Source organism: Sardina pilchardus, chromosome 20 (assembly GCF_963854185.1).
Source record: "Sardina pilchardus chromosome 20, fSarPil1.1, whole genome shotgun sequence".
In the NCBI taxonomy this organism is placed as follows: domain Eukaryota; kingdom Metazoa; phylum Chordata; class Actinopteri; order Clupeiformes; family Clupeidae; genus Sardina; species Sardina pilchardus.
This window is the reverse complement of record NC_085013.1, coordinates 6,084,968-6,100,099: the sequence shown is the minus strand read 5'-3', so window position 1 is coordinate 6,100,099 and position 15,132 is coordinate 6,084,968. Positions and strand designations below refer to the sequence as shown.

At 41.1% G+C, this 15,132-nt stretch overlaps 3 protein-coding genes across 3 annotated transcripts in view; 1 reads left to right on the top strand and 2 right to left on the bottom strand.

The window, feature by feature from the left end:
• Positions 1-290: 290 nt before the first annotated feature.
• On the top strand, positions 291-4,645 carry cdkn3 (cyclin dependent kinase inhibitor 3). The gene is made up of 8 exons (XM_062522708.1): positions 291-370; positions 1,815-1,900; positions 2,237-2,292; positions 2,396-2,440; positions 2,773-2,995; positions 3,322-3,353; positions 3,482-3,585; positions 4,255-4,645. The coding sequence occupies exons 1-8, from the start codon at positions 359-361 to the stop codon at positions 4,339-4,341; spliced, it is 645 nt and encodes a 214-aa protein (XP_062378692.1). The 5' UTR covers positions 291-358; the 3' UTR covers positions 4,342-4,645.
• Positions 4,646-5,106: 461 nt separating this feature from the next.
• Positions 5,107-12,992, bottom strand: cnih1 (cornichon family AMPA receptor auxiliary protein 1). The gene is made up of 5 exons (XM_062522709.1): positions 12,766-12,992; positions 11,603-11,671; positions 7,191-7,303; positions 6,684-6,827; positions 5,107-6,318 (listed from the first exon to the last, which is right to left on the bottom strand). Exons 1-5 carry the CDS (start codon positions 12,844-12,846, stop codon positions 6,291-6,293), a joined length of 435 nt encoding a protein of 144 aa, XP_062378693.1. The 5' UTR covers positions 12,847-12,992; the 3' UTR covers positions 5,107-6,290.
• Positions 12,993-13,588: 596 nt separating this feature from the next.
• Positions 13,589-15,132, bottom strand: part of gmfb (glia maturation factor, beta) — a 9,315-nt gene continuing 7,771 nt past the window's right edge. Inside the window, exon 7 of the mRNA XM_062522729.1 lies at positions 13,589-15,132. This exon is cut by the window's right edge and continues 2,308 nt beyond it. The gene's annotated coding sequence lies outside the window, so the exon portion shown is untranslated.

Genomic DNA, 15,132 nt, shown 5'->3' with positions numbered 1-15,132 from the left:
ATATGATTTTCTACGTGTTTACGAAAATCCAATGATTCACTGATATAGGCTATGCATTTTTACATACCTGATGCAATATTCTCATAACATTGTGGATTTCAGTTTGGTAATTGGCCTAACGTGTAAAGTGCTATCCAGCCTTAACGCATGAAAGCTAATTCAAATGAGTGATTCGATTCAGAGTGTTTATATTGCAAAGACACAAAATATCACATTGATATGGTGCAGTAACAATGTAACAGTAAGAACTGTTTATAGGTGTGGCTTATTCATTCAGCTCTCTCATTGGCCAGTAGGCGCAAAGTGAGTTTTTAAATTGCTTTCATGACAACACGCTCAGCTAGTCGCTGAGTGGACTATGGTGAATTTGGTAAGAAAACTCGCATGATTTATAATCAGTTTCGCACCTCTTTTGTGTTTGGAATTCGTGCAGTAGATGGTGATATCATTAGAAGATGCATTTGCATGCATTAGATTTTAAGGAAAATGTGCAATTCAGCTGAACAAGTTCGTAACACTACGGTTGCTAACAGCGTTGGCTAATCTGGTGAACTACAGTCATTAGAACAGCACACACTTCGTTTTTTTTCTTACTTTGCTGCAAGTGCTTCGTGAGGCGTGTCATAGCTCCCATTGATATCTTGATAGTTAATATCAGGATTGCACTCATAGACGAACTATAATGCCACTTCATAATTGTATGCAGATGGTATATTGCTAGCTGTCAAATACTTCTAGATATGCACTAGCCAATTACTAACGTTACCGTCTGTGCACTTGTAGAGGCTGTGTGTCTAGATTAGAACAGCAAGCGCGCTAGCTGTGACTTGTATTGTACACAGTTCCAATGCAGAACATTTTGTCAGTTCACATTCTGTGCTCTAACATGAAGCCGTATCCCGAAGATCATTCGCTGACTTTGCGTTGGAGTGCCCTGAGTCGTATCACAGAGAGAGGCTGCCTGCGCTACAGATGTAGACATGTGCAATCTCTGGTGTTAATCAGCCATAGTTTTTAACGGACAAGTCCGATGACCATGAAGGGGGATAGGCTACACTGACTAGAGGACATGTAATTCCCAACTAACTGAACTGTGTCGTGCGGCTTGGCCATTTTTTTTTTTTTTTAATATTATTATGCACACATCACATCACATCACATCACGGGGAAGTAAAGCCTTACAACTTGTGTCGTCCAGGTCCACCGTGTCCTAAGACCAAATAAATGGTTGTGGATTTTAGGAGGAATAGGCTTGATCTAGTTACCGGTACTGTTCATGGAAAGATCAGTAGTAGTACAGTTACTATCGAAAAGAGGTGGAACCAAGTTGACCTGTCTAATGTGGTCAATCATAATATTGCCTTTAAGTATGCTGGCATGAGAAAAGTTACCTTATTCAAACTGAAGAAACAAATACAGTAATGCAGAGGAAAGTTACAATGTAGTTCTCCTTCTTCAGATTAATCTGTCTTTGTGATAACATGAATTGATATTTTGAGTACCAAACAAACTTGTTAATGGCTAAATGTTGGTTCTACATGCAGGGTGGTGATGGTAGTAGTAGTAGTAGTAGTTATAGCACAGCTGGGCTAGCATGCAGTAGCCTGAATGGTGGGTTCAATTGCTGGCTTCCACTGATGTGCCCTTCAGCAAGACACAACCCCAAGTTGCTCCGGGGACAGTGAGATCCCTTGTAATATAGTGGGCATATTTAAGTCAGTTTACGTTTATGTAAATGCTTTGTATAACCCCCTTTCTGAACCCTTGCTGCGTTGCATTATATACATTAAACTAATGTCCCTTGGGTCTCCCAGCCAGCTGTCATGAGGACCACAGAGTTTGATTCATCTGATGAGGAGGACACGGGAGAAGAGCAGTGCACCCCTCTCCTAATCTCCTGGTAAGCCTCTCATTGGCGCAGTAAAGTTGCATGTAAGCTTCACGAAAAGTTGAAGCAATACTAGTCCATGTTTGTCATGATTATACTTTAAGTCAGTTCTACCAAGGCTCTAATAATTAAATTGAAAACACTTGCCTTGTATTTTAAGATATGTGTAATTGTGTGAAAAAATACCTACAGTATATTGTGTCCGGCATCACAGTATCAGTGATCATAATTAGTTAACACTAAATAGTTCCCTAAATTTTGCCTATGTATGTGACTATGTTGGCTGATACTTAAATCTGTATCCTTGATGGTTTTGTTTGTTTGTTTATGTGTGCTTGTTTACTGTAGGCTATCTTTGTCTGTGGTGGAGAGCTCCCAGTCTCTGGGTATTTGCTCACTGCCAGGTAAGTCACAGCCAGTCCCAGTGGTACTGAACTGAATGGCCTGTATGTGTGTCACAGCAGCTCGTCATCTAACAAGGCTGCTTTGTGTCTCATCTTTTGGCAGGGTGCAAGTACAAAGACGTAAGGAGGAACCTGCAAAAGGACATGGGTAGGGTGACCTCCTTTTCTATTGAATGTCTGAATGAGGAGTGGCAGGTGCTTGCTGGGAGTGGAGATTAGTGTGATGTAATGGATGTTATGAATTTCTTGTTGATTGATTAGTGATTTTAAACATGATTATAATATACAAGGTGTTCAAGAATTTGCATTCAGAATTAAACTCTGCTTCAGCTTCACTCAATGAGTATGGGACATCTTAGAGAAAGGGTTTAATGCCTAATGCTGCTACTCCTGTGGTTAAGCTATTCTAGTAGGTTGCTTACCTGTATTTAAGCCATTTGCGGTTGCTTACCTGTATCTGTGTAATGTGACTGTCTCCAGGCCAGCTGCAGGAGCAGGGTGTGGAGGACGTGTTTGTGTTGTGCACGCGGGGGGAGCTGCAGCGCTATCGGGTGCCGGGGCTCCTGGAGGCCTACAGCCAGCATGGCCTCACCATCCACCACCTGCCCTTCCCAGACGGCTGTGCCCCGGAGCTGCCCCAGTGCTGCCAGATCCTGGAGGAGCTGCAGGCTAGCCTGCAGGCCAACCGCAGAACCATCATCCAGTAAGACACGCACACACACACAGAGTGGGCACACATTGCACATATACTGTGTATACTCACACGGAGTGAACACACATACTGTAACGAGTAATATAATGAATTATTCTGAAATAATCAGCTGACATAAATAATCATGAAGTAGAGAATGGCTGTAGACCAGCTTTCAATGCAATACTCAAATATATATCATAATCAAGGACCGGAACTATCCATTTTAGAAGGCTCTTTTTAATCTGTAAATTTAGTTTATAGTAGATAAAGAAGTTTGAATGTAGTCAAAAACCTGCAAGAAATATTGTTACCGACAATACTTTTTTTTTCTACAGTTGTTATGGAGGTCTTGGTCGTTCAGCACTAAGTAAGTGGGCTCTCCCTACCAACTGGTGTACTGTTATTGAAACGTTCATACAAGAGTTTCATTAATTCTACGTGTGTGTGTGTGTGTGTGTGTGTGTGTGTGTGTGTGTGTGTGCGCACTCTTGCCAGTTGCGGCGTGTCTGCTACTACAGCTCTCTGTCTCCATGACGCCCAACAAAGCCATCGAGATCCTCCGGGAGCTGAGAGGAGGCGGGGCCATTCAGACAGTCAAGGTGAGTGACAGAGGAGCAATCTGCTGAAACCGGTCATCTTTAGTTACTGTGCAAGTGTTTGTAAACTTTATACTACAGCATAACATTCTCAATATAATTCAGGTTGCAAACGTCATGCTTAAACATATCAATGTGAGTGTATTAGATTGCAAATTTTATAACAGATTGCAATTTTAGATTGCAATTTTATATAACAGCATAGCAGGTTCAGTGCATTTTAGGTTGTGAATTTTATAGTACAGCATCTATTTAGTTTATGTTGTAAACTGTTCACAACATATCAAGCACACTTCACTTTAGATGGCAAACTTCATACTGTAACACATCAGGTTTTTAGTGTACTTGAAGGTGTACAGACAGAACATTTCCCTGTAAATGTCACAGGAAACACCTGCCTTGGATTAGTTGTAGATCACACACTGTTGTCAATTTTCCATCACATGCTTTAAGGACTGTCCGGGGCTCCTCCATTTAGGATCTTTAGTGTCCAGGAGTTGTTCGTTTTTAGCATTTTCATCTGCTTTGTGCTTTGTCTGTGTACCAACTACAGTAATATGTATAAATCCGATGCCTTATTTGTCTGTCTTGAATCTTATGTCTAGTCTACTGATTCTACAAATATTCTGGGAACATTTGCAAATGTAGATATTTTTTTTCTGTCTTTAACAGCAATATAACTTCCTTCATGAGTTCCGGGAAAAGTTTGCTGAATATCAGGAGAACAAAGCTTATTCAGAGAGATCGGTGTCCCGGTAACTCACAACCATTCCACCCCTCAGGAGATTTGAGATTCTGATTATCATAAGGGAAAATACTGCTTTGCTTTCAATTGTGGAGAAAATGCTATCGGCTTGATTATGTTTCATAAAGAGTGTTAATTTTTTTTAATTGCACTTTATAAGACAAATGGGTAATTTTGCAGAAATCTTTTAAGTTTTAATTTTCCACTTTTGTCTGGGAGAAAGAGTTTGTAGAGCCGATTTTCAGTATGCACCTTGAGAAGTAAATTATGTGAATGACCACCAAATAAATGTGAATAAAAGGGATATATTTGGTACAATGATGTGAATTCCAGCATCAATGCAGCAAAATTAAATGTTCTACAAATACACAACCCATGTAGAAGGAGCCAGAGGGCAATACGCTTAAGATAAAGCCCACAGATTGGCTTGTGTCAGTTAATGGGTGTGGTGGTGATGCCTGTAAAATGACTGGCAGGTGCATATGAAGTAGAATCTGTTTATTTCAGTTCTTCTTGTCAAGGTTCCATCACATTTGCAAGGGGTCGACATAGAAAATGGAGGTTTGCTAGCTAAATCAAGGGCTGGAGTATCAGTCATTCCACACTGGTAGAAAGTTTTTTTTTTTTTTTTTTTGAAGTTCCCATCCACTCAAACACAAATGCGCACGCACACATTCACACACACACCCTAGTCCTGACTGTCTGGTCTAAAAATCTATCCGTCTACTTACTCATGGCAATGGGACAGACACACAAGAATGCGAAGTGATAAAGCTGCATTCTTTTGAAAACATAACTTATATTCAAATAAAACAACAAAGATGCATTAACATTCCACACAGTCTTCAGACATAAGAATAATTTGCTTTCAACATAATGTGAAAGGAGTGTCAACTCAGGAAAGTGTTACAATAGGAAGGAGGGGAAACAGACGGAAGAGGTTCCATGTTTGATATCGGCTATGATGCCTACATATACTGTGTCCCAGGAGACACACAGACACACACAAACACACGTTGGCAAAAATTAAATAGGTGGCAAAACTGAAACTCGATATTCCAAAAACCTGATATTCCCATGAAAAATACCCCATTTCAGATGCATAATAGTTTATCATATTAAGTTCTTATCTGAACACAGAGGGCATCCTAATATGGTCATTGAGTACAGTTCCAACAGTTTCCTCCTAGGTTGGCCCAACACTGGTTACATATGAAGCTGAACTAACTATGTCCTCAAAGCACACATATTTTGATGAATAGGGGATGTAGACACTTGTTGACAACCCAACTGATTGTCATCCTCTTCCTGGTTACCACAACTCCTGCTCTACCTGCTAGTACAACCCACTGCAATGTCTACAATAACTGCATGGACTGCTCTGATTTTTTTAATCCAGCTGCCCGATCAAATACATTTAAATTAAACATCTATCTTCAAAATCCTGGCAAGTGTACACATGCAATAAATATTGCCTGATGTAACAAGTAATTTAATTCACATAGTTTCATGAAAATGAATCCTGCCATCATTCACTTCTTCAAAAATGTGAATAGACTACCTATCAGCATGTACATATTGTATCCTGATTTCAAAATTGGGGATGGGGACGAGGTAAAATACTATAAACTTTATTTTAACTTCACAAATAAATTCAGCACATAAACAAAAGAGAAGGAAAAAAACAGGCTAATTATTCAGGGCTATAGTGTGGTTTTAGTCCCTTTTCAAGAGGACTCTTATTTTGAAAGGGCTGCCATGTCATGTCCTGTCCTCATTGCTTAGGGGGGAGACGGGGGATTGGTTAAGAGTCTGTCAGCCTTTTGAAATGCTCTCTCTGACAAAGGGTGTGTGTAGAGGTCCAAATTTCAGCTCAAAATATTTTTGGTGAAAAAAGATCTGAGCATGTGTCGTCCTTCCCACACACCTCTTCCTACTTCCTTCCGAAGAGTGTTCTTTCTGTTTAGGAGCTGACCAGCACGTAGATCATCCTGCAAGCACAGAAATTACACACAATCACAACAACCCTGATATGATGCTCACTGCACTCTATTGAACAGATTTGGTTTTCTAAGTGATCAATGCAAAACTATCAAAGTAGCAGCAAATCAAAAAACAAATAAAAGTGGGCTTCCATTTGGACTTGGTGTGGGCTGAATTCCAGACTTCCAGTCTTCCATACACAGATTCAGCCTACTGCAAGTCGGGACTAAAAGCTTTTCTTCTTTGGATATTTTTTATCTATGTTCCCTTTTAGTCTAGGACTAAGATTAATCCGTGTATGGAAAAATCAGCCCCACAACATGACTAAAGACACATTTAGTGTGTGTATATGCACAAATATAACGCTACTTACCCGTAGAGATAGTAGAAAAAGGAGAGGAGGTAGAAGGCGAGCTTGCACCAGCCCTCTTTCTGGCAGTAGGCCAGGATGTCTGCGTTCATGATGGTGGTGGGGTCGTACAGGCCAGGCCCACTCATCACTGGCCGACTCATGTACCTGAGAGACACACAGCGATTTCATTTGTCTGTTCAGTCATTCATTGATTCATTCATACATTTCTGATTCATGGAGATACAGAGCAAATACTTATGTGCCATATCACTGTATATGACAAATATTTATGACAATCTTACTTTTGTAAATGTGAATCAATTTGCAGCATCAATTACCAGGCTATTGAGAAATTACTGCTTAGCTAGGAAGTAGTCCACTGAGAAGTGGAAGCTGTGCTTAAACCAAACACTTTCAAATATCAAATTTAACCAAGGCCCTTATGAGCATAGATAATGATAATCAGACTATCAACACTGTTCTAATGTGAATGGATGAAATGAGGGTGGGAAGTGGACTAGGACCCACCTCCAGACGTGGTACGCCAACAGGGGCATGTTAAGACCTAGCGTGAGCCACTCCGCTGCACACAGGAACATCACGCAGAAGAACATGTGGATCATGTACTCAGGGAGCACCAGCTGCAAAGAGAACACACATACAAGGACACCGCGGGAGACCAATCAATTAGACACACACATCCAATGAGACACATCATCCACACACAGACATACGCGCACCACTCATAGGATGCATGCAGTTGCTTCACATCCTCCTACCCCCAGACTGTGTCTTTCTTACACTGCTTTCGTCCCCCTCTCTCTCTCCTGCTTTCTAGCACAAACCCATGAGACGGTACACATTTATAGCAGACGCAAGAGCAACTCCCACACAAACGGTCCTGAGAGACTGAGACAAACTCACACAAACACTTTCACAGAGGCAATACTTGAGAGTCCTTGCACGACCCTGCTTTATTCAGATACTCAGAGCACTCTATTTTTGGAAACTGCCAGAAAAACACATCTTTGCATCCTGACCAATCATCTGATTTCTCCTCCCAGTGGAATTGCATCTACCTGCCCTTCCACTTTGTAAGCCTGTCTGTGGCCATCAGTGCTTTTAAAAGGCACAAACCAAAACAAAAACAGTTGAGCTCAAAATATCCTGCTATCTTAAGCAGAAGCCACTAATGACACACTTATCACAGCCTAAGAACATCACCAACTCATTCCTGATTGCTGTTAAAGTCTTCATTGAGGGCCTACATTTTTTTAGGCTAAGTGCTAATGGCTTTTCTGCTCAGAGAGTTGTGATACAAACTGCAGGCTAATGTCATGCTGTATGAGTTGGCTGAGCCAGGGAGAGTGTTGTCTGGCTGAGCACCAAGGAGAGATTAAAGAAGAAAGAAGGGGGTCCAGAGAGGAGAGAGAGAGAAAAAAAAATGAGAGGGAGGGAGAGAGAGAAAATGAGAGAGAGGGAGAGAGAAAGAGAAAGAAAGAAGGACCGCATGCAGAGGCCACTGTTGGCAGGCCAGGTTTAATGTCTTTCTGAGTGATCTTCACACACTGATGACCTGCGCCATATGCTCTTGTAACGTCCCAGCAAGCGTCCCACTCTGAGCTAACACTATCTGCTGGACGTGTAATCATGAGTGATTGGCAAAGAGGCAGGCAGCTAGGGCCCAACAAGACGGGTATGCAGTGAAGGGCAGGCGGTGCCCTTGGCTCTGTGGGGATGCCATGCAGCAGAGAGGCTGGGGGTAAGCCTGGGCCATGGGAAGGGGGCGGGTAAGCACAGCAGGCAGACAGGCCTTGGGCAGGTGGTGGGGGGTGTTTCAGGTTATGAAGGTGGAGAGAGGTGGTTAGTAGTCCTGCACTGTGTATTGCCAAAGCCCAACACTAGAACACATCATTTAGATCAATACTATCGACCAAAACCAAAGATGAACTTTGTGAAATGAAGAACACTTCAAAAATAAAAGTCTTAAACTTAGTATGATGTTCAAGAGCTGCTAAAAGTAGAAAGAACCCTACTGAATCACTACCACATTTGAAACAGATAGGAATTACCAACCCACCCCACCCTCCTCACTTTTGATAACTGGGAATTTGACCAAACAACCAATATTATGTATCTGCCTGAGGTTGCAGGCAGTGCCTCCCTGCTCCTCCCCATTCCCCTCCATGTCCAATCAGGTAGCTGTGCTAAAGCCACTGAGGGTTTGACAGCCATCTGTTCTTCAGTCCTGAGACACTTTGCCTGAAGGTTCAGAGCTCCCTGGCAAAATCTCAAAACACTGCTTTCCTCTACCTGAGACAGCCTCAGTCCAGGCACAGAAAATTGATCTCTCTAAAGGGTGGTAGCAGGCCAGAGGCCACTTAGATATTTCTACATAGCGAATACAAATGTGTCATTCTAGATGACTGCATCAATGTGCCATGGGGCATTGGGCTGCACCATGCTTCAAAGCAGTGTTGTAAAAACACCCAATAAAATCTCGACTGAGAGGTCTATGACGAGTGTGTGTGTGTGTGTCCATGTTTGACACACATAGTCACAGAGAAACCGAGAGGACAGGAGGCAGTATACGGTGAAACCCTCAGATGGCGGATAATAACTCTGGGCAGATTAAGAGGCCTTGAGGATCCTTAGTGGCTCAGGCAGTCATGTAATCCCACCCTGAAGCCCATCTAAATCTCGGCCTAAACATCGCCTCAATCCGATTTTACACACACACAACACCGCCACGAGCCAAATTACACACTACACCTCCCTTGTGCCAAGGGCTATACTGCACGAATCTAGAGAAAGCTCCAAGCCATGAATGATTCCGTGGAAACACAGATTTAGGCCAGACACGTGGAAATATTCTAACCCACTACGGTCATCATTGTGATACTTGTAAAATAGGCCCACAATCTAAGAATTCATCCTATTCAAAAACAGGACAAATCATAGAATACCACCTAGGTGAACTAGCCAACGTGCATATCTTTTAGAAACTGAAATATTGTTTCAGATGTATCCTACTACTGCTCCATGGTGAAGAAGATCTGGAAACAACGGCTGTAGTTTCAATAAATGGGAGAGTCACAAGACCTCTCGTTGACCCCTCTGACATTGGAATACTAGGAGGAATCATATTTTGAACAGGAGATGTTCTAAACATGTGTCCACAATCCTGTATGATTAATACTGTATGCAAACAAAGGGTAGGTTGTAAGAGATCATGCATGTTCTTCGAGCGCTTGCAAGTCTTTTCAGTTAACACCCTGGGCTTAGTGGTCGCAGCAGACTGATCAAGGAAGCTGATGTTCTCAATAAGGCTAGTCTGCTTTGCTGGCATACTGCCCAAGTCTTAGAAATGGCAGCCTACACTATATTCAATCAAATCTCTTGATCTTAAATTCCCAAGTGATATTATTCCAACAGCTAAACAAACCACAACTGGGGACAAAGATTAATTTACAGCCAAGCTCAGCAATTCTCTAGATTGAGCCTCTTGCTCTTAAGCCCCATCAAGACTGGACAGCTGATTATCTGAGGAGGCTCATGGTGGGGGACTTCAATTCTGACACTGGTTGCTATGGCAAATTCTGAACCCACTCAGCAGGTGCAGCGTGTCAATCCTGTACCTGAAGCTATCATGGCTAAATGGAGTAATCAACAGTACTGCTACTACTACTTAAAGGGATAGTTCGGGTTTTAAGACACGAAGTTATATGGGCATCAGCACTGACTTACCCCGCAACAGCGTCCTGTGAGCCGAGATCCAGCCGGTTTTTGATGGTGAAGAAAGTAGTCCGGCAAGTTTCTGGGGTCACGAAAGTAAAGTGTTTTTCTTCTCAAAACCATATGCGTTCAAAAGAGTGATATATTTGCACCACAAAAACGTTGTCCAGGAAAAATTCAAACCTCGTTATCACTTACTTATTTTTCGCGATTCCTATCACTGCGCGCTACTGACAGCTGGACAACGTTTTTGTGGTGCAAATATATCACTCTGTTGAACGCATATGGTTTTGAGAAGAAAAACACTTTACTTTCGTGACCCCCGAAACCTGCTGAAGAAAATAGTCCGGCATCAAAAACGATCAAAAACCGGCTGGATCTCGGCTCACAGGACGCTGTCGGGGGGTAAGTCAGTGCTGATGCACAACGTTGCTGACAGGGAACCCATATAACTTCGTGTCTTAAAACCCGAACTATCCCTTTAACTAAGTCCTCCACAGCAAATCCACTGAAGAGGGCCAACTACTGAAGAGGCCAACATCTCTGCTCTTATGTAATTCCTTAAGTGCATTAAACTATTCTTTCAGTCAATCTATAGAGTCAACTGCAACTGCATGTACTGACGATCTCATGTTGAACGCCTACTAAACTATACAGAATCTTGCAAATGGCTACAGTGAGGGTTTTGTGTAGTTAACTGAAAAGACGTTTGCAAGCACTCCCCTCGTGCACAATGGACTGGACTGGACGGGACACCGCACTGAATCGAGTAACCGGAAATAGGTACAAACCTTCAAAGCAATTTTGACCCTTTTAATCTTTTTGACCCTTTCAACTGTCTTTGTGGCATTAGTGAAAAAAGGGGAGGGGAAATGCGACAGAAACAACAAAAGTACAAAGAGTAGATTAGAAAATCGAGAGAGAAAAAAAGAAAAAGAAAAAAAAAACCTAAGTGTTAGTGTTGGACAGTTGACAAGTTTTACTTTTGTTACTTCATGAAGTCATTTAAATTCTTCAGAACAGTGCAGAGACTTAAACACAGTTTATGTGTATTATATGAGGAGAGACTCTACAATACCCCCCAACCCTTTCCTTCTTCAAACCCCAACACACACAGAGAAAAGAGAGATAAGGAAGGAACAGCTGCATGGATACGGAGATGCATGCACTGTACATACAAAAAGTGGCATGCAAAGTTCACTCACCGGGTTCAGTGTGTTGCATTGGTCTATAGGGTTTTTGTAGTCTGTTTTCAGCTCATCAAATGCAATGATCTGCCAAAGAACAAGAAAATATGTTATTATTTGAAGACGAGGGAAACCACCGTTGTAAGGGGCTCCATTTGCTGAGGACACAAAGTTTTTTTCATGGGACATTCACATCTTTACAGTGAAAATGAAATACTTGTAGCCAAATAAATATATTCTACTGATATGAAGTTATGTTGACATCATTAGCCCCTTTGTGTCAAATGAATGCCTAGGTGTTGATCAATGGGATGTGTCACTGTAGTACTTGCTTGGAACAAATGGAATCAGATGTGTAAAGTGAGCTGCGTGACTCTAATTTCGCAGGCTACGCTACCGTAAGCAAACGACAAGCTACCACGAGAGGACTCTTCAATGTGAAGTAGAGAGAGCATTGTATGTGGCGTCGTGAGAGAGAAAAAACACTCAAGTGTTAAAAACAGGAACAGGATGCGACTGCTTCTTACAAGATGTTCAGAAACAAAAGAAATCCTGCCGTTTACTGGCAGTTCCACTTGCTAGTCTGGTTAACCGGTAACGTAACGTTAACCCTAAACCACACGTTATGCTAAGACATTACGCTATTAGGTAACCTAATGTTGTTGACGTGGGTCCCTTGTAAATTCAGCTCAGACAACATGTTGTTTCATAAAAAATGTTTAAGCTGGTGAAATTTTCGCACATCTATGTATTTGTTATGATCAAACCAAAAGGAAAGCAAACTACTAGACGCAGCTCTGAACCCTTAGCTAATATTAATTTAGCCCGTTAGCCATCAATGGAAGAAACCAAACATAGCAAGGCTGTTGAGACTAGGCGTCAGCGTCAACGCGGGTTTAAGGAATTACATGATTCCATTGGAAACTGTTTACTGAATAAGGGGACATGGCTATAATAATACAGTGCATATTTAACATTAAACAGTTAAATTCACATCAGCTAACTAGCCTGCTATATAGTTAGCTAGCACTGTCAAAGAAACGACTGGGTGTGTGCCATTCATTCGGACCAGGCTAACATCCTTTGGTTACAACCGTTATTTTTGTTTAACAGAAACCACGACAAAACTATCGATACTTTTATGAACATCGTATTTATAAATTCATTCACAGTTCACTTACGTGCCAAATGGCGAAGAATATCAGGGCTGCCGTCAGCAGCAGAGCAAGCATATAACAAAAGGCCGCGAATGTGAACGCCATTTTTAGCTAGTGTCGACTGTCGAAACCCCACTTCAGCCGAGCTAGGCTGCTTAGCTGTCCACCAGTTTGCGGCAACGTCACCTGGAAGAGACACAGGCTTCTCGTGGGCTCCGGAGAACGCGAGAAGTTGGAGGAAAAAACTGCATTGGGAGGAGTGACAGTTTTGGAGGAAGCTGAAGGAGGAGTTGGACCAGTGTCTCTGGTTGGACCTGGGTTGGACATTCATTGAAATGTGTATTGTCTACTACGTCGTACCATCCATCACCCACTCAACAAAATGCAAAATGCAAAATGCAAAATGCAAAACAAAAAATTGTTATATTTGATAAATACACTAGAACTAGGCCTATAGGCCTAGTATGTGGCCATAGTTGAAATTGAGGCCAATTAATAGAAGTCACAAGCAAGTGCAATCGTTTTTGTCGTTAAACAAAACAGGCCTATATATATTTAAAATGTAAAAAGAAAATACTTTTTGTTTGTAAAGGCTACACCATGCAAATGAGAAAGAGTGATGTGTAGTTCTAAATGTTTGTGATAAAGTGTGTGATTGGGTTAGCCTTCACCAAATGTGCTGTTGTGTTAGTGATGGCAGACTGTTGATTCTTACCTTTAAAATATAATAATAATAATAATAATAAACGATTTGGTCTATTTTCAAAGTTCTACAATGCACAAACTATCAATGCTACTTCAATCAAATCACTGTGTTTTGGCACTCATAAATTAGCATGATCAATACTGAATAGACAATGCTTCTGTTTTATTGGGATTACACTGTTGAGACACTGTATAAATTATGGAAAAATACAGACATCTCAAATACATCATCATCATCACAGACTGCACTGGGCGAGGAACAATGTTCTACATGACACAAAACACTGTATTGTTGCTTTTTTTATATAGAAAATACAAATAAGCACTTGATCTCAAACAGCAGTGTGTTAAAGTAAAAAAAGTACACGTCCATCATATATCATGTAAAATAGGCCACATATGGAGACAAATCATCACAGGTTGGGGTGAGTGGGGGAGTAGGACACAGAGAAAGCTATTCAGCACGGTGTGGGACAAGGAGACAGCAATCCTGACGGGGAACCATTTTGGAAAAGCTAATTAATGAAATAATAATAATAATGATCTTGAATACTTGAGTATACTTGCAATCTTTCCAAAAACATAAAAAGGAAAATAATATTTTACCTCAGGGCAGGCTACAGAGGTGAATTTACTAACTAGATTCACCAAATATCTCTCATGATTAGAAAAGATAAATCACTTTCACAGAGTGTCTAGAACTGTCATGTTCTGGTCAGTGAATTGAATGCTACCCAACCCCAAGTCTTTACTTGAAATCTGCCTTCACAGTTTACAGTATATTCTAATGCTATCCATGTGGATTTCCCTAATCCTTTTTAGTGACCACCTCAGTCCTTGAGGTGGTGTCATAACTACAATTCATTGCTTGCAGTATGCAGTGTATCACTCTGGTTACTTCCTTATGTTTATGTTCACACTGAAAAACAAAGTGAAATTGTGCTTCTGGGTGTTTATATTGACATCGGCAACCTCAAGACGAGCACACTAAGAAATGCATGCACATACTGTATATTTGTACAGTGTTTTCAATGGCTGTGTGGGATAGCAGTGGTAAACAGCAGCATCAGAATTCACAAGGGTACTTAGAGAACCATGGGTGATTATAACATTACTGTGTTTAACCTGTGACAAATAACTCATCATAATGAAAGCAAGATTATTTTTTTTGTATGCAGACAATTGTTGCATGCATTTGCTCAGAGAGAAAGTTCAAATGAGAAATTGAGAAAAATATCAATTCTTATTGTAGTGGTCATTATGGTAATTTTGGAAAGTTTTTGGAAAGTCTAACCAAACAGAACAATTAATCAATACATGAAACTCAATCAAATCAATATTACCCTGAAACTGACTAGATTACTCATCTAGGTAATTGTACAGAATCTACACAAAACATGATGTCTATCTGCCCCTAAGAGAAAACAAAATAGCAGATATTTAAATCTGACTTAAAAAAAAAAGTAAAACTGAAATTTAGCAGTTAATGTATGGCTGTAGGGGTTTTCGACAGCAATTACTGAGATTAACACACCCAGTGGCAAACCAAGGTTTGGGATGGACATTTCAGCATCTTTTCACTACAATAACATTCAATTACACAGTTCCACACATACACACCCACACGACAGCAGCATGTTAGACTTGGCCACTAACTACACTCAAGAGTTGTCTCTCCTCTGCCCC

Bases quoted from the DNA above. Each gene is read 5' to 3' on its own strand.
- cdkn3 (XM_062522708.1), top strand. The intron at 1,901-2,236 runs GTAAGCCTCTCA...TGTTTACTGTAG, and splicing joins ACCCCTCTCCTAATCTCCTG to GCTATCTTTGTCTGTGGTGG. The intron at 2,293-2,395 runs GTAAGTCACAGC...ATCTTTTGGCAG, and splicing joins GGGTATTTGCTCACTGCCAG to GGTGCAAGTACAAAGACGTA.
- cnih1 (XM_062522709.1), bottom strand. From the start codon at position 12,846: ATGGCGTTCACATTCGCGGCCTTTTGTTATATGCTTGCTCTGCTGCTG. The intron at 11,672-12,765 runs GTAAGTGAACTG...GTTCTTTGGCAG, and splicing joins TATTCTTCGCCATTTGGCAC to ATCATTGCATTTGATGAGCT. The intron at 6,828-7,190 runs GTGGGTCCTAGT...TGTGTCTCTCAG, and splicing joins TTGGCGTACCACGTCTGGAG to GTACATGAGTCGGCCAGTGA.